This window comes from Streptopelia decaocto (assembly GCF_964273445.1).
Source record: "Streptopelia decaocto genome assembly, chromosome: 1".
NCBI classification, from domain to species: Eukaryota; Metazoa; Chordata; class Aves; order Columbiformes; family Columbidae; genus Streptopelia; species Streptopelia decaocto.
The window spans coordinates 94,751,462-94,770,578 of NC_138663.1; the positions used below are offsets into that span (position 1 = coordinate 94,751,462).

A 19,117-nucleotide genomic window follows, 5' to 3' on the forward strand; every position below is an offset into this window, starting at 1 on the left:
TTATCTCTGTATATTGTAAGAGGATGACAAGATAACTACAAAGATACTGCAAAGGACAGGATCAAACAGCCCCTTCCAAACTGTGGGCCTCAGAGTCTGAAGAACAGCATTTGGGCAGAAGCCTGCAGGCATGAGTCCTCTTGAGAGCAAGCAGCACAGACTCACTCCTCTGGTGTTGCTTGTTAACTGTGCAATGTGCCGTCTGCAGCACTACGGTTTTAGTGCAGAAAGAAGTTATTCAACACCTGCTCCAATTCTGATTCTGCTTAATGTTGCTAAACAAAGCAAAATATTGGTGCGTGTGTTTACAGGTTGGGTGGCTACTTTATTTTTTATCTTGACAAAAAGGATCTCTTGGTAAGTGGTGTAAATTGTATATACACAGGGAATAGGAAAACCAGCTATTTCAGAAGTCTAAATCAAATGCTTGTATCAGATCAGGCTGTTCTGAGTGGTAGGTGTGTAAAACGAATGCACCTAGAAAAAGTTTTCAGGAAAGGAAGTTTGCAGTACATTACAATATCATAAGATATAATTGTATCTTGATGTGGTTTTGTTTAAAATATGTTTGAATTGAATCAACACACAAAATAAATGACTCACTAGTACTTTTTTCCTAGAAAAAACATAGACATTCCGTATTTGGTAGATCCATTTTCCAGCTGAAAACAAGAACAGCCACACTAATACAAAAAGGTTTCACCTAAACATGTATAAATTGCACCATGACGGTTACAATTATTTCCACTGTGTTTTATCTCTGAGTACTCTGAATCATTCCTGTGAGAATCTGTAACTTCGGGGCAAGGCTTTCTGTATTTTTTTAACCTGACCAAAAATAGGTATATGGACAGTTTCAGCTACTTGTTCATATGTATTTTAGCCTTGTCTTTCCAAAAGTGCTGAAGTCTAGCGAGTGCTTGCATCTAGAGCTTTGGAGGAAGAAAAGATCATTTAAGTGTTCTATTTTTTACTAAAAAAAAAAAAACAAACACCTCTACATTTTCTTAATTTGTTTCCCTCTTTCTCTCTCACTTACATAGCAACTAAAAACTTCCTCTTCAGATTATCTGAAACTGTTCTCTGCACAGATACTTCATTAATCAGTTTACCAGAGATGTTGCAAACATTTGATGTAACTCAAAGTAATCTGCAACATATGACAGTCACAGAGATTACTCTATTCCCTTTTCTCTCCAAATCCTACTTCTTGTTAAACCGACATTGATTTCCAAGCCCTAAGAAAATCTCTAAAATGAAAGAAATCAAAAGAAACATCATGTCATTTGAGATATGACTAGGTTTCAGCGTGCAGATGTACTGGGTGAGAACTGTTTTGTTATCACTAAATTAAAACTCTCGCAAGGAGAAAAGGAGAGCAGTGCTTCAGAATATAAATGTGGGTTCATCCCATGACTTGGGAAGGTGTAACTCTTATTCTTTTTCTTTTCAAAATGGTATTATGAATATATTTGAACTATAGTGTTGTTAGTGCCTGGGAGCAAAGCAGACACAGTTTTTTTGGATTGAGAAGAAATCACAGTTTCAGAAATCAAACACCAGAGAAATACTTCTGAGACACAGTCTCTATGTTTCACTAGTTCTGTACAAAGACAAGTAACTTTTGCGTGTTCCCCAGTGTTCCTCTACATTCCTGGGGCTTTCTCCACCTCTAATGTTTTAGGATAGTAGCAAAATAACCTCAAAGGTTTCTTAAAGACTTGAAGTGAGCACCCATTTTATACTTTCTTGAGAGACATGGGGGAAAGATGCTGAGAAAGGAAGAAAGTGGTTAAAAAAAAGAAGTAGGAGTAAGACATACCATCGTTTGGTATCTTACGGCAGGGCTGTGGCTAAGTGCTGAGGATACAAGAGGGAAAAGAGGGCATCGTTCTAGGAGGTATGTAACTAATCTAAATATATCGTTCAGATATATGTTAGAGATTTCTTCCCTCAAAACCAAAGGCTACATAGAAACCTTCATAGTTCAGCATCATATGCTATTCTTCACACTTTTTCAATGTGTGTGTTTTCTTTTTGACATCCTACTGGTTGGCTTCCTCCTGCTCCTCCTCCGAGAAACAGAAATGTCTCTTTGAAGGACTGAGGCTCTTTGAATATCAATGCTAAAACTAAGCAAATTTTTACTTTTCCTCAGATACTGCTGGACACAGGTTTTGGCATACTCCAAGATAATAAGTTCTTTTGATTTTTAATCAGTGTTGATGATCTCTCCGCAATTTATCCACTTTAATCAACATGGGTTGTAAGCAAAGCAGATCAAGCAGATGAAAAGCCTGCTGGCTTACCAAAGCTTTGCAGAAATGATTGGTAAAGGACAACATGAGCCCCAAAGTAAGTATTTTAGGGATCAAGTCATTTTATACTGGTGTTTCTGTGATACTTATCACAAAGGAGTTTATAATGAGCACTTTACAAACTAACCTAAATGATCCCATTATTCTAATTATCATAATCTATTTAAGAAAATAAGGAGACATCTGAAAGAGACCACTTTGGTCAATGAGCTTGCTGCCTTGCTACTTCAGGCACCAGATCAGACAGACAATCTTATTCACAAACTTTCTGATCTTCATCTCAGAAGTAATCGGATATCACAATCTTCTCTCTCTGCCTCCTCCTATGCAGATAGTGTCCCTCCTCCCTGTCTAATTGGTATGAACACTTTTAACTTCCAGCCTTCTCAAATTAGCTTGTCCTGTCTACCAGTTCCAAGGGTAGCCCCACACCTCTCTTAGTGAATGCTACATCTAACTCACCCTTCTTGAACATGACTGTCAAATAGAACAGGAGGCTACAAACTGAAGTGTGAGGAAACAGCAGACAAAACAGAGCATGAAAAACTAACAGATTTAGATTAGACATAAGGAAGAAATTCTTCACCATGAGGGCCGTGAGGCACTGGGACAGCCTGCCCAGATAAGTTGTGGATGCCCCATCCCTGGAAGTGTTCAAGGCCAGGCTGGATAGGGCTTTGAGCAACCTGGTCTAGTGGAAGATGTCCCTGCCCATGACAGGGGGGTTGGGACTATTAATGATCTTTAAGGTTCCGTCCAAACCAAACCATTCTAAGATTCTGTGATGTCCACCATTTCACCAATAATTATATTGCCTTTCCTTTTGGCAGAAAGACTTCATTTTGTTTATTTTTTTTTTTTTTTAAGTGGGGGAAGATAAGGTGCTTGTTGTCAAATTTGATAGCGTATTTGATGACAGGCACCCCCCTACTTCACATCAGCCTATGTAGCTGCACCATTTGGCTCTTTGTAGCTGAAAATGGGTATTTTTAACTGCCTGTCAGATCTGCTTGTCAGATTTGCTCCAGCAGTGTCTGAAAGGTCTGAAAATTTTTTTGAACAGTCACTATCACAGAGTATATGCAAGATGTGAAGAAACAGCTGTTCTCTTGTGAGAACAAGTCTCAAAAGCAGGATGAGAGAGACAGAGCTTGCAAAAGGAAGGGGGAGGCAGGCAGGAAGACCAAAAAACAAAAAGCTGGTATTTTTGTTCATTCTGTGACAAATCTGTATCCTCAGAAGAAACATGTCATCCTGCATTTGGAAGAGTGCTATACACATGAATTTTAGAGGAGAATACAGATTTGGATAATGTGTTGAGGGAGATGGTGCTACAAGTGTGACTACTGTCTCCAGAAGCTTGTATCATTTCTGTCAAGAAAGCACAGAAAATTCTCAACCCAAATAAACACTGAAGCTATCTCACACTTGCTCCTCTGTTAGCCCTGAACACCAAACATGCTACCATGGAAGGAAAATACCAACTTAGAATTAGTAAAGAAAAGAAGGCAGAAAAAGGAACACTACAGATAGTGGAAAAGGAACAAAAAACAAAAATCTGGAAGGTGTCATTGTGTCATTTGAACCCTCTGCACAGCCCTGGTCCTCCTAACTCCACAAAGATACAGGGGAATAAAAAAGTACAGATGCAGGTGCAAGCATGAAAAATATTCCTGGTGGGGAAAGACCTTTGGCTTAGAAAAACATGCAACTGAGGGCAAACATGAGAGAGGACTCTTAAAAAAAAAATCTCAAGCAGCACAGAAAAGACCACAAGCGGGAAATGGCTGTTCATGGTCACCTCTGCTATAAGAACTGGCAGGCGACAGCTTGAGGGCAAACTGAAAGAGATACAGCACACGGTTTCACTGCAGACTCCTCACTACAGCACATCATGGATGCCCAAAGCTCACATAGCTTTAAAAAAAAAGGACTGGACAGAGCAATTGGGGAAAAAAGTACCTATAAAGGGCCAGAAATGTACTAACATCCCACCATTTTTGGTTTACAGAAACACCTGATTGTTGCTAAAGGCCAGCATGTTTCCTGGGAGAAAAATCACCACAAGCATCCCTTGGTTTCACACTGGGCCTCGGCCGGCATCAGGACACTGGACTACAGAGGGCTTTGACCTCACCTGCAGTTCATATGCTCACGCCATTTTCCAAAAGTCAGTTCTTTCTTTCCTGACTGACAACAGGTGGATTAAAACCACCCTTGGATTTCACTGCTGATGCCTATCTACAGAGGTCCTCTCACCCATCTCCTCATTCCTTCTCTACAGACTGCTGCGCTCAAGTGCGGACACAGCTGTGCAGCTTGGCCAGCACTAATGAGACCATATTTCAGAAAATCATCAACTGCAATTATTAAATTGCTAAATCTTTTAATAGCAGACTCATTGTTTAATCTCAGTACATTATCAGATATTTAAAAAAAAATCCTAAAATAATTAAACATGCAATGTGTCTCAATACTTCATGGCCTTAGCCTTTGAACCAAACCTGCAGGATTTCTACAAATTTGAACTCTTGTACAGATACTTGAAATTATCATGTTCAAGCACTCTTGGAAAAACAGCTTCAAAAGGCACTGGATACAAGTCAACCTGACCAAGGGCCTATACACCTAGGCTGTTTTCAAATTAATCAAAGGCAAACCACAGGTATTACACACAAGTCCTGGGAGCTCCACCTCCAGCCCCTCACCACTCAGCAACCTCTCTGCCTTTCATCTTACTTATTTCTCTTTCTTCCATTCTTTCATTGTTAGGTATCTTCCCTTGTTTACACACAGCTTTCATGCAAGGCATTACCTATCAAGAGTCAAGAATTACCCTAGCAGCTCTCACAGAGCTCCTCACTGTGTACTCCTGTATTTTCACACAATCTGTATAACTGAATGCAGAGAGAGCTCATCAATTTAAAGTTCCTGCTAACAGCGAGGCAGCAAGAGACATAATGAACATGCTTAAAAAACATAAAAGGGTTAGAAACTCCCCAGCAAAATATCAATTGGCACCATACAGCATGTGCAACATATACATTAATTCTCCCCTCACTGCTGGTTTTGACTGAAACCAAAGCAATTCTGTGATGAAATTGGATACATGGTACACATACTGTGTAAGATCTGGTTCCCTTTATTATCTCTTAAATTAATTATCCTGAATCAATTACCCGACAAGTTTGAGGATCAGCCTAACTCCGTTCGTGCGTTCTGTTTTCAAACAGAAAAGTAACAGTTCTACAGGATTGTGCCAGTGTCCTTTGGTGTTCCACACTCGATTCCCAAGAGCTGTGGCCTGTGGTATCGCAGTCCTTATAGCTAAGATTAACACAGACTGAATTGTTATAGGAGCTACTGAACGTCTTTCATTAAAGCTGACAGGTGAAGGATCAGCATTTCACCAAGAATTTCTTTTGATATTATGCTTCTATGATTCTTAATACATCACACTGAATATTCCAGTATTGACCTCCAAATACATCAACTGCACAGTAGCTTCCTTGGAAACACATTCAACACCCCTGTGCAAACAGATTAATCTAACAGAAGTTTCTTGGCTAAAACTTAACCACAAAAAAAGACTCTTTTTTTTTTAAAGACAGAATCTTGGCTCTAAAATGCAACATAACCATCATGGAACATGTCAGACAGGGAAAGCTCTCCAAAGAGACAGTGAAAGATGAGAACAGGTTTCCTCCTCTTCCTACAGCTCAATATTCAATATCACTTTACTGTCACTTCACAGTGCTTTAATCAAAACGTGAGTAAAGCCTAAAAGCAACACAAATCCTAAAAACAGAACACAAATAGGAAGCCCAGAAACGCAGTCCCAAGCACTGCGTCTTCTACTCATTCAAACTTTAGGTCTTTCCTATTTCCTTTACTCAGTCTTCTTAAAGGCTGCAAATGCAGTTGCAGTGAACACTGAACACTTGCCTTCTCCAGTTAACAATCCTTCACATTAACGCAGAATTGGGAATATAATTTTATTTCCATCGTCTCACAGTTGAGGATCTTGTTTACCAAAATATCCTCCTGATACGCACTTTGCAGTATTTTTGGACATACTTTATTTTTCAGCATATCATAGTTAAGTCATTAAATTGTCAGAACTTGGATGTGGTGGTTACATTTGACTTCTATTGCGTACAAATAACAGGCTTTCATACATCTGACAGTACTTGGTAAAATGACTCATGCTGCTTCGTTTCAAGTAAAGTATTAGAAGTAAAAAACACACTAAATGAATGGAGATGGACTTGTCAGCATTTGCTAAGAAAGAAGTTGCAGGAAGGTGGTCGAAAAATTGCTGCAAACAAAAGGCTGCCAAGCTGACCTGTTCGTGGATCCATTGTAGCAGTAGTTCGGAAGAAAATCATAATTGAGTTCCCAAAAGACGTGAAGAGTGATTCTTCCATAAGGGGCTGACACGTTGTGATTGGCTTCTCTGAACATGGCATCAAAGCTGTCCAAGGTCATATATCTACTCAGAAGCTTGTGAGTCATTTTGTTTATCTCTATCAAGCCATCCAGTTCCTACAAAAAACAAGAGGAGAGAAAGTAAGCAGCATATTTAATAAAGTGGAGAAACTAAAAGTACATAAAAAAACTTGACCAAATAGAATTACAAATTAACAACTGACTACCCCCCAGTCTCTAACTTTAATGGTAAGAGCTGAAAAGAATCAGTGCTCTTGGGATCATTTTGTAATTATCTCCCACTAAAACCTTAAGGGCATTCATTAAAATTGGTCCACACTGCAGATGGGCCTCAAAAACAGATCTGTGCCAACTCTTCTTCCAGTGACCAAAAGCTAAAACCCCAACATTTAAATGGAGTCAGATACAGGCCAAGAAGCATCTTCTGCATTTCCCACTTTAAAAAACTATCACAGTCATTTCTGCTCAGTAGGGCAACTGGTCAACTAACTTTTGTAATAGTACTGGTAGGGATAGCATCAAATTTACCATAAATCCTCATGGTTTACTCCAGTGAAGAATGTACTAAGCTGTAATGAAAGACCAGGCCAGACATTTACAAACGTTGTGATGGTATTCACAAAATCACTAGCTGCCTATATGAGCACTGCTTTTCATAATGTTTCTCATCTTGACAAGAAAATCCCAGTATGGTTTCTGATATTTTCATAACATAACATTAAACCTAACATAACATCTGAGGTCAGCCACTGAAAACACCAAGCAAAAAGAACACCATCCCTTGCTCAAAAAAAACCCCAGGCATTGCTTTTAAAGACTGTTGTGCAAAGACCTAGTGGAGGAATGTGCAGTGGCTTTGTCTGGCATCAAACCACTGGTCATCTTCCCATACAGTGCTGTCAGATTTAATTATTCCATGTGTCAAAGGATTTTCAAACCTGTGACTAACAGTTACTTTGAGGAAAAAGAACCACTATAATTTTAATTACAGTATTGAGTCCAATCTGAGGGAAAAAAATGGCTCAATCTTTTGGCTACCTTCATTTAATTTATTTAGCTTGAAAACCAGCAGAAATTACTGGTTATTTAAGCTATTAGTATCAGTTTCTCACTGAAGAAACCAAGTAGTTTTCAGCAGAAATTTTGCATAAAACAAAAAAAAAGGAGGGAAAAAAAAAAAAAAGAAGGGTATGGTGGATGGCCCTGCCACTTTCTAACTCAAGAAAGAGTGAGAACCTGTGACCTAAGAAACACATCATCAATGGTTTCTGTTCAACAAGACACTATGAAAATCCTGCATATAACAAAGAAAAACTACATTTCAATAATTCAAAGGTTATAACACCAAGTGCTGGAAAGTCAAGAGGCTCTATGGCCTCAGAATTTTATTTATCTTCAGTAAAGAATGAAAATAAATCAAGGCAGTTAACTGCATGACAAAATCTCACCGGTAAAAAAATTTACTACAGAAACACCAGTGGCAAACTTCCTTGCATAACTTTTAATCCTTTTTTTATCCCGGCAGAACTGAATGTGTCTGATACATTTCTTGCTGACTGCATATTTACTTGCCAAATTCATGCCGTCTGGAAATAAAATTTGTTTTTTGGCACTTTAATCAGCAAGCTAACTCAAAAAGACACCTCAATATTGCACAGATGCTCTTCTTCCACAGGCACAAGTCAGATCTTGTTCCTCCACATAAGAATTATTTTTGCCACCCAACAAAACCAAGCTGCCTGGGTAAATAAACTCATTTTGATTCTATCAGGCACAAGGCTGTTTTATTTTGGTCTACAATTTGTCCATAAGCACAGAAAGAAGTGGGCATTAACAGAAATTTTCATCGCAAGAATGCTCATTTTCCTTGTTTCCTCATGGCTGCTAGTATCTGCCTTCTCTATGGGTGATGCTTACACCTTACTCTCACGACCTTTGGTTGTAGCAGATTCTTTTTTTTCTGGGCAAGGAAAGAACAAGATCCTCAGTCTCAAGAGGACTGGGACTTGTACAGTCCCATGTAGGGCAACACACTCTCAGAGTTCTGCCTCAGGTCAGGCCAAAGAACTGTTTGAACAGAGCTGCAGGTTAAGACACGAGGAGAAAAAAATCATAGCACATCAGAATTAATAAAGTCCACAATATACTACAATGGCAACAGAGGATTTGTCAGTATAATTTATGATGTAGCTGCAGATGACTAAAAGAATGCCTTCTGCAGGACTTAGCTGCTTCTCAGGTAAAAGGTTTTGTCAATCTAGACTTTGTAAACTAGACGCATTTCAACCATAGCATCATATGATTTCACACTTACAGAAAAATGAAAACAAGACATAAGAGGGAGAAGTTTTGTTATTCTTCTAATAAGACTGCTTAAATTATTTCCTGTTTAGATATGTTTAATTGAGGTTTAGGATAAAACAAGTCTGCCTGTTAGTCATTCAGCCTCTTCTTCCAGGAGTGACTGTACAACTACTTGCTGAGAAAACACCTGAGAAAACTTTTTTGCTTCTGCCCTTAACAAACAAATACAGATTTATAATGGGGAAAAAAAGGCTAGATGTCTCTCACTCCCAATGCAAATAAAAGAAATTAAAACAAATAAATAAATAAATAAATAAAACCAAAATGAGACTAGCATCTAGACCTCAACTGCAGTGTTAATGCTCTGGCAAAACTGAAACACAACACTCACCACAATGGAAGTCAAATCCTCACTTTCAAATCGGCCAATTGCCAGTTCCATTGACCTGTACATGGCTGCTGAAATTCGCTGAGTGATCAGTCGGTTCAGGTCTATTGACCTACCAAGAAGCTAAAGAAAAAACTGCTATGAAGTTTTGAACTGAAAGTCAAATTACAAGACAAGCTGTACGAGGACTGTGAGACCCCACAGATTAACAGGCTCTCACATGGTGAATCTGCATTCCAGACACACGGAAACAAAGCAGATGAACAAAATTTACAAATTCATGAACAAATGAGGTACTACAATTTACATCCCAATTCTCACAAAAAGAAGTAAAATCACATGTGGCATTTAGATCTAAGTATTGGTATCAGCATTCTACGCTTCCATGAGATTGTGCTGATAACATCTTGAAAACTGGTGAATGACATTACTGGGAAGACAACACTACCACACGTGACATTCCTGTTTGGCTTGTGTTAGCTTAACTGCAACAGGCATATGCATTAAAACGGGATCTTTTAAGTTTTTTTATTCTTAATTTGCTCCTTCATATGACAAAAAGCTGTTCTCAAATGCCAGTTGTGCCACTTAGATGACAGAACATAAAGCACAGAAAGTTTTGTATGCCTACATAAATTGACACCACTGCCAAATTGCCAAGCAACTTGAATAGAACAGAATATGAGTTAACTCACCTGAACGTGTCTTTGTTTGAGCAGCGTCTCATAGCGGTTGGACTGCAGCAGCTGAATGGTCGCCCCTTGGTTCTTGCATTCTGAACGCAATCGTTTATCCAGAAGCAGGCTATTAAGAAAGGAAGAAAATGCTTAAAGTATATTAGACAAGCAAAGTAGAGCAGAAGAGCATGAATAAAAGTGCTCACTACTGGAATAGCTACCTGCCGGCCATTGCCTTGTAGTATGCAAATATTTGGTCTGCCAGCTTGTAGACAAATTGGTCAAAACATAGGTTTACCTTGGAGGGGAAAAAAAAAAAAATAAAGTGGATTTAAAGAGACTTGAGATTTAAAGAGAGGAGCTTATCCAAGACCTCCCACTGATCATCAAACATAATTAAGAAAGCTAATGCATCCAAATTCCCAGTACAAGAGAGGATGAGATTCTTCAGCATTAATGTAAGGTGTTTTGCAGGGGTCTACAGGTTTCCTCACAACATCTCACCCAAACAGTTACCCATTCTTTGGTCTTTCTTCTCAGTCTGTTTATTATTTCCAATTGTTCTGAATCTCTTATAGGAGGTCTTGGCCTTCAGCATAATTTTCACATGCAAGTATGGACAATTTTTCCCCAGTAGGTAAGGTTACTTTACCTCTGCCTCAATCTCATCATAGAGGAACTGCTTCTTAAATTTAGTAAGTGCATAGTGAGCACTGTCATTATAAAGGTCCAAAGAATACAGAACATACCTGAATGAAAAAAAAAAAAATAAAAGAGTTATAGGTCTATAGAAATTATGAGTCTTTAGGATGGTTCAGTCAGGATGCTGCATATCAGTCAATACTGTAACATGCATGTGGTTCAATGCAAACAGGATCTTTTTTTTTTTTTTTTTGTTTGAGTTTATATAAAAAGAATCACACTTTCTCCTCTAGAGGTCTTTTGTTAGTTGAAGAATTTGTATAGGTAAGTTTGCAGCCCGAAACTTGCTTTCTAGATGTAGTTTTCCATCAAAATGGAACTACGCTTTTACCACTGTACATTGTATTTGACCTCTCTGAGGAGTAAGGAGAACTCACTCAGGGAACAGCATATATGACTGGTGCAATGATACTTATATGAAAGGTTTTTTATTTCAATTATTCACTTCAAAAAGAAAATTTTGAGAATCTGGAAGTCAGCAAATATAAGAGGAAAATTGTATGAAGGTTTAGAATACCTTCTTTGTGACTGCTTGTTAAAACGAATTAAAGCAGTAACATTACAATCTGGAGTGACAATCATTAAGAATAATCATTCAACTGAAGAGCACAAATAGATCTTACTCCATCATTGATGCCTCTTTGGTCTCCAAAATATGGTCCGTCAGAATCCAAGGCATGGACATCTCAATGGGAAACTGGATTCTTCTGCCCATGGTCAGTTCTAAGAAGAATTCCCTGAACCACAGCTGGGACAGATCACAGCATTGCTGCAGGGTTTCTTTCAGAACAAATAAGTAGGAATTACACTTCTTATAGAAATACATTATGAAAAGTACAAGTGTGATTCTGATGATGCAATGTGAAACAAACAAACAAACAAACAAAAAGCAGATGTTGAGTCATTAGAGCTTTACATAGGCCAAATAGGTTAAACAAATGACTTTTTCATAGAGTTCTGAACTCCACGTTGGTCCCCAAAGTGGTGCCTTATTGCACAAAAAAGCATGGAAGTGGACCAGGCTACCAGTTAAACAGAAAAACTGTGTACCCCAGTAAAGGGGTATTTCTAGCTTAATTTCTCAGTTAGGGGCTGAGAAAGCCGTACATGGAACGTGGGAAGCACCAGGAACAGACAAAACTGTACCAGATCCACCAGCACCACTTCTCTTTCTGGAGGACTGAATCACTCCCCATTTCCTGTTGATTAGATGGGCAGGCAATGACAGACGGACACATGAAGGAGGGATTAAAACAAAAGGTTTCTAAGGCCGCTGTCAAGCGTGCAGAGGTGTGCTTCCCAGCTCTCAAAAAAACACTGGGCACAAGCCTCCTATTGTAGAAAGCTTGGGAACCAAAACAAGAATGGACTTTTTACATTAAAACCTTCTGAAGTGCTGTTCCCCAGCAGCACTATGACTGACATCAACCCTTCTCTGAGGGTTGAGGAGTCCGGAAGCAAAACAAAAATGAGAAACAACACAGCATGGTGATGACAAAGACTAGATACATTCAATGTCAGTAGGTGAATTCTTTAGGACGGCATGTTTCCGATTACAATTAACTGAATAGTAAGAGTAGTGAAATGACATCAAATTTAACACAACAGAGAATTTGTTTCCTCTGTACTTAAAACAAACAAAAAAAACAACCAAAGAAACCCAAACCACAAAAACTACTTCCTTTTTTTTTTTTTTTAATTTCAGTGTGTTTAGGCTCATCTATCCCTTGTTTATATAAATACGTACATTAAAAAAAATAGAAAAAGGAGGTAACAATATGAAATTTGATGCATTATAAACAAACGTATAACAAGTCAAAATAAAAATCCCACCACAATACTGAATATCACGTCTCAGAGAAAGTTTGGACAGGCCAAGGCTTTTGTTAAATGAACCAAAGGTTAAGTTGGCTTAGGCAATCGGAAACATTTTCCAGGTCGTGTTAGAGGTGTTAGGACATGCTAAGCTGGACACTGATCATCTACATATCTTACCACTGAAATTTATCAAATGAGTGTAGAAGAAAGACTCGCGGTGGAATTTTTCTATGTCCAATATGGTGGGCCCCTCAAGGCTACTTCTCAAGGTTTTCTTGGAACCACTTTTGTCAGCAATGAGGGACTCTAACATAGTTCTCACCATGTAAAGCTGTATCATTAAAGGAAACAATTGTGGTGGAAAGAGGGGAGGGGAAAAAGGAAAATACACACGGTACATTAGTTGAGCAACACTCGAGAATTACTATCAGTAATTGACTGCTCCCCTTCAAATTGAAAATGGACACTGTGTGGGTAAAAAAAGCCTTTTAGGCAAGAGGAGCAGATGCCATGCTACCCTGCACACCAGCACAAATGCCTGCCCAAGCCAAGGGGACCTCCACTGACACTCAGCAGCAGACCATTTGCAGTGGAACAGTTCACATCACCACAAAAGTAAATTAAAAAAAAAAAAAAAGTAAGAAGGAAATGTCTTACCACCAAAGTTTAAAAGAGGCGGATAGGTGTAGGACTGCCTCAGAAACTTGTGTGTCACATGCAATAGCTTTTCCAGTCCCAGGGACTTGAGCTGCTTCAACAGCTCGGCAGAGTTCAAGGACTCTGTCATAGTGCGAACCATGTAGAGCTAAAAACCAACAGACAGGGGCAGGCAGGGGAGAGAGAATCCGTTAATAAAAACACACGGGTAAATAAGGAAGGGGAAACAGAAGCAGAGAAAATGTGTTAGTTTGTTAAAAAACAAAAAAAGCAGCACAGTAAGCATGCGGAGGAGGGCACACAGAAAGGTTTCTTCCTTCAGAATGATCACTGCGGCCTGGTGCTCCCTCAAGTGAAGGGAAAAGCTCCCGATCGTTTCAGAGGATGCTCAGAGACCCATAAGCTCCTCAGTGATTTCAAAAAGATTTCCAAGTATTACCAATTCATACACAGCCACTTCAGAACTGCATGAAACTGAGAAAAACCTATCTAAAATTGACATATTTGACCTCCCTTCCTCCTGTCAGCCGAGACAGACAAGTGCGACAGCCCAAGAGCAGAAAAAAGGCAGAAAGAACCATGTCCTCTAAACAGCTTGTTGCAGCCGGTGAAACAAAGCCATTAAACACCCTGAGCACAGGAGAAGCACATCGGTGGTGACATTAAATTTTCTTGCCCCAAAAAATTAGAAATCAAAACATTTTTTTCCAATTCCCAACCCAAAATCTTCATTAAATCCATTTTAGCACAATTTAAGCAACTTTTTATTACCCAAGATTATTATCCACACACGCTCTTTTCCCCTTTTAGGTATTAAAATATAGCATTTACAAACCACAGTTGCCCTCATTTTTTTATCTAAAGTGCTCATTACCTCATTTTCTCAGATGAGCTATGAATAACAGACCATATGCTCTCCAAACAAATTCATAAATAAAATAAAAAAAGATAATTACATGGAGTTAACAAGAAGGAGCATCTAGGTATGGGATTTCAATGACTGCCACAGAAAACACACTTTAAGTACCTCTTGTTTTAGCAGCAGCAGCTTAAATAGATATTAGGGAGTAGTTTTATCATCTATTACTGAAGAGTAGGAGGCACCTTGTCATGAGTCAAATACTCTCCTATATTTTATAGGCAATCATTTATATTTTAAACATATTTTAAAACTAAGCAGACATCTATTGAATAATTTGATTTAAAAAGAAAAACACCAGCCACACCAGAGATGTGAATCAGACAAGAAATAATTCAAACAGCTCACAAATATAATTTAAAAAACATTAGGAGCTCAATGAGAAAATATTTCTTCCCAGTAAGTCAAATTATGGAGATGGAACACTTGGAAAAATTATGCATTGAAATAGAAAGTGACAGCAACCAAGACACAGGATTTTCATTAAGTATGATTTTGTAAATATAAATCTAATCAGAGTAGATTTTTAGCATTAAAACCAAAACCAAACAAACCAACCTGCAACTTTTAAATAGTTCAGGCCAGAGAGAAAACATTTCATGCAATAATTGTTGACAGATATCACAACCACCAGACAGGAAAATACCTGAGTGCTGGAGGGTCCCACTGCACGCCTTGGGACTTTGATGTCAAAACCACTTTTGGGGTCCTTCTCCCCCCTTAGAGCTGGGTCATTGAACGGCTCATGACCCGCTTCCCAGTCACAGACTGTCTTTCTGATGGCCTGCAAAACACTGAACACAATTCATGCTACGTCAGACCAGCACACATCCAAGTGCACTGATGAGAACGTTTTACTTTCTTTTAAGCACTCTTCCACAAGCACAGAAGCTTTGCAAGAGCATTCGGGGGCTCAGAGAAACTGCAAACTTCAAGAATGCGACATCCATGAAAAAACTGCTTCGTGCTGGTTATCAAAAAGGACAGTCCAGAGCCCTCCTCTGCCAGAAGAAAGCTGACCTCTGAAACTGGTTCACCAGTGACAGAAGTCACTTCTGAAACATTCACCTCTTGAGATCCTTAGCAAGCGCATCAAGCCGTTTTGTTCTCCTAAACCACAAAACCCAGATTATTCAATCAAACCAAAGAAGATTATTAACCAAACTAAAGAGCCCAAACTAATTTGGGCTTGAAATGAAAAGAAACAGTAGAATTCATGTTTGCAGCAGAACTCCAGAACTCAGCTGGAATTTCTATAAGCAGCCTCATACTTCTAACTCCAAATACTGATCTGGATTTCAGATTCTTGTCAGAAACACAACCTGCTATATCCTGTGGCGTGCTGAATGAACAAGCAAATGTGTCCTCCCAGATTCAAGCATGTACGAAAGTAATAGTTCCCTATTTCATAAAATTCCCTGGGACAAAAAGACTCTCCCTGTTAACTTGGTACTCTGGAGTAATTTGTTTCTTTTTAGCTTATGATGATATTTTTGTGGCAATCAGAGCATTTAGCAATAGCCTAATTAGCCAAAGACTTCCACCTTTAAGAACTTCGCAATGAAATGTGGAAGTAAACAAATGGTAAACAAGTCAAGATTAAATGCAAACAATGAGGGACAAAAAAATAAGGTCAGAAAATGCCACCAATCAGTGTGAGCAGACAGAGCACTTGGAAAAGAAGTGTAACGCTAATAAGCCAAAGGCAGCAGAAGCTGAGAAAGAAGGCAGGATGACGATAAGGCGGCAAGGATTATAAGAGGGCAAAGACAAGGCTATGGAGCGGGATGTAAACATGAGACACAAGGAAAAGAAACATTGGAATCATAAGGAAGGTGGACCGTAACACCTCTCTTCAAAATAAAAATGCCAGTCTTGCTTTCAATATGACAGTACTTATATTCCCTTAAAATAAAAATAAGCTACAGGCAATGCGACTTCATGTGGTAGTTCTAAGTGGCTCAAGACAGTTTGGACTCTTACTGTAGCCATGCTGGCAGCTGTTCATTTTTTACTCCAGATTTCAGACTTCTTCAACTTCCAATACATATTTAAGCAAGCTAACTTTGAGTACCAGACAGACTAGTAGGGGAGTACAGACTTGAAGAGGCAAAATTTAACAGCTCTGCAATTCTGGACCAAATTTAGTAAGTTTCTGGGGAAAGAATAAAGAAGAAGATAAAAACAAGACTGTTACCTCTGAATGACATTTTTCTTCTTTTTAATGGCTTGTCTTAACGGCTCTCTGAGTGTGACCTGGGCAAAGTCTTGAAGAGCTGCATAAATGGTATGGCGAATGGCATGATTGAAAACACTTTCCATCCTTCCCATCAGCACTTGAAGACCTTTGATCATGGCAATCACCTGCCAAAAAAAAAAATTTTAAAAAGTGTATTTTTCACATTTTGTTTGCGTAATTGTTCAAAAAGTCCTTTTTTAAAATACAAATAATACAAAAAATTACAAAAGGGTAACTAACAAGTTCCCTGTGCTCCTCCTACAGAATGAATGAAGGGAAACATGCTCTTTCAGAGTCAACACAGGGCATGCTGTCTTTTTGCACTGTGTATAGAAAACGCTTATAGAGAAAGTTCCCCTTTGTGTAGAATTAATCTTTGGAAAATCCCTGTAAAAAAGATTTTTCTTACCTCAACCAAAGCAAACTTCTCCTCACTAGTATAATTGTATCTTGTTGCTCTTTCATACTCTTCTGCATTGTCAGGACAATCTTTATTAGAATATTTGTCAGTTGGGTGCACTAGCTTCCATGAATACTGCAGTTCACACAGGGAGAAAAAAGATGGGGGAAAAAAAAGGCCTGAGACACACAAAACATAGCTGGACACAAATAACATGTCTTAAGAAATACTCCAGTGCTTTCAAGAATATCTGAAAAATAATATTTGGTACTATTCTCAAAAACTGCATAAATTCTGAAAATACTATCTAGTGGAAATGCCCAACAAGAATTTGCCAAATACATTTTTTTTAAAAGCCGGTGATCCTGTATTCCCTCAAAAAAAACGCAATTCACACTCAACAGGTAACGCACTTTAGGGTATTTTTTACTGAATAAACGCTAGTGTAGGCAAAAGTGTCTCCTCCACTTCAACCACAAGAAACACAGACAGACCTCAAAGCATAACAAAAAAAAAAAATCCATCACACCTACCTACAAAAAGAGGAGCTTCCAACCTCGCCAAACATTCACATATAGAATTCAAAAGACAACTGGAAAACTACAGAGTTTTGGTTTTGGTGTTTTTTTGTTGCTGGTTGGTTGGTTTGGAGTTTTTTGTTTGTTCGTTTTTGTGGGAGTTTTTGGTATGTTGTTTGGGTTTGGTTTTGTTTGTTTACTTGTTTAATAGGCTTAAAGGTGTGGGAATAGCTGTAGCATCTGTGACAATATCATCTGCACCGTATGCATTTCTCTTAAATACCGCCTTTTCAGTCATTGCAAACATAGCTCAAAATGTTCCTGAGCAGTGTCAGGCTGATCCATCAGGGTACAGCTAATGAAAAATCCTAGTCACATTCAAATACCATTTTTGTCACCATTTCAGTTCAACAAATAGTAAGGTCTGGTTGATATTATCTTTGCATAAGTGTTCGATTGTAGAACAATACAGATTTGCCTACTATAGTAGATTAATATTTGCAGCAGTTTACCTATCACAAAAAATAGCATCACACCCTGCAACCTAAGTGCTACAGAGAGGACACTGGTGAAATTACTAAACAAAGATGAAGTATTTGGGGAGCATAAACTTCTTAAGTTAGATGGACATCTAACTTATGCTGAAAATTTTTATCTGAACATGATGCATGTAAGGGGGTTCATGGATACTGAGTGAATGCAGAGGACAAATGGAATACTCCAGATCAGAATAAATTCTCAGTAGAAGGACAGGGAGAAGTTGAACATGAACTTACATGAGAAGTACTTAAGGGAATCTACACAAATCAGAAAGATAAAGAAATGCAGTGATAATAGGCAAAAAACCTGCAGTGGTCCTCAGAGAAAGTTTGTTCTGGAACTGGGAGGATAAAAACAGAGCTAAGAATGAAAGACTTTCTACAAAGAGATAATAAAATAAGAAGATTGTCACTGTGAAGAGGGGGCCTGAATATAGTAATTTGCAATGACAGAAATAAAGTGTCTGGAAGCTGAAATGACAGAAATAAAATCTGGGAGTTGCAGAGGCCAGAAATAGATGACAGCAACCTCTCTTAAGAAGGAGAAAGCAAGAACAAGATTTTCACCATAAAATACACAGTTCATTTAAATAGGAATAGGATAATACAGGAAAAAAACATGACTCATCTACTGGCTTTTAGAAGAGGCAGTTAAAAATACAGAAGAGAAAGAATATGGGTCTCTAGCTATGCCCACTGTGACCATGCTGGATTCATGTAGTGCTGAGGGGCACAAAGCTCCCTCAGACATCAGAGGCAGAGGAGGAGCAAGTCTGGCTTCTCTCATACATACATAATCTGTTTCAATCCCTCCTAGAACATGCTTGGGTGCAGTTAAGATGTGCAGCTTTTATCTAAGAGTCTGCAGCACAAGAAAAGACTCCTGTATCCCCCTCTTCAATTTCTGCCTTAAGTGGTTTGCAGTTTCTTATTGGAAAAAGAACACAGTCGCTTTTCTAACTGGCATCTGGTTTTAAAATAAATTATTAAAATACAGATAAATTATTCTGCAGGTTCTTTATCTCCTCTTCCTCATCTCCTCTCAAATTTTCCTTTCCCCACATTTACGTTCCTTTTGACTAAACGCCTAATCTAAACCCAATAGGAGCCTTTCCATTCATTTTTGTGTCTTTGGGTAAGGTCTTACATGCTTCAAATTTAGTAAGTGATGATGTCTAAACATAGTCAG

At 38.5% G+C, this 19,117-nt stretch overlaps 1 protein-coding gene across 2 annotated transcripts in view; it reads right to left on the minus strand.

Moving 5' to 3' along the window:
• CYFIP1 (cytoplasmic FMR1 interacting protein 1) overlaps positions 1–19,117 on the minus strand; it is a 78,922-nt gene that overhangs the window by 28,383 nt on the left and 31,422 nt on the right. For both annotated transcript variants that reach the window (XM_082059050.1, XM_082059049.1), the window contains exons 13-22: positions 16,881–17,006; positions 16,430–16,596; positions 14,879–15,026; positions 12,834–12,987; positions 11,462–11,618; positions 10,789–10,885; positions 10,358–10,434; positions 10,155–10,263; positions 9,463–9,582; positions 6,664–6,863 (exon numbers count right to left, since the gene is read on the minus strand). In XM_082059050.1, coding sequence (XP_081915176.1) covers positions 6,664–6,863; positions 9,463–9,582; positions 10,155–10,263; positions 10,358–10,434; positions 10,789–10,885; positions 11,462–11,618; positions 12,834–12,987; positions 14,879–15,026; positions 16,430–16,596; positions 16,881–17,006 — 1,355 coding nt within the window. The remainder of the gene's footprint in view (positions 1–6,663; positions 6,864–9,462; positions 9,583–10,154; positions 10,264–10,357; positions 10,435–10,788; positions 10,886–11,461; positions 11,619–12,833; positions 12,988–14,878; positions 15,027–16,429; positions 16,597–16,880; positions 17,007–19,117) is intronic.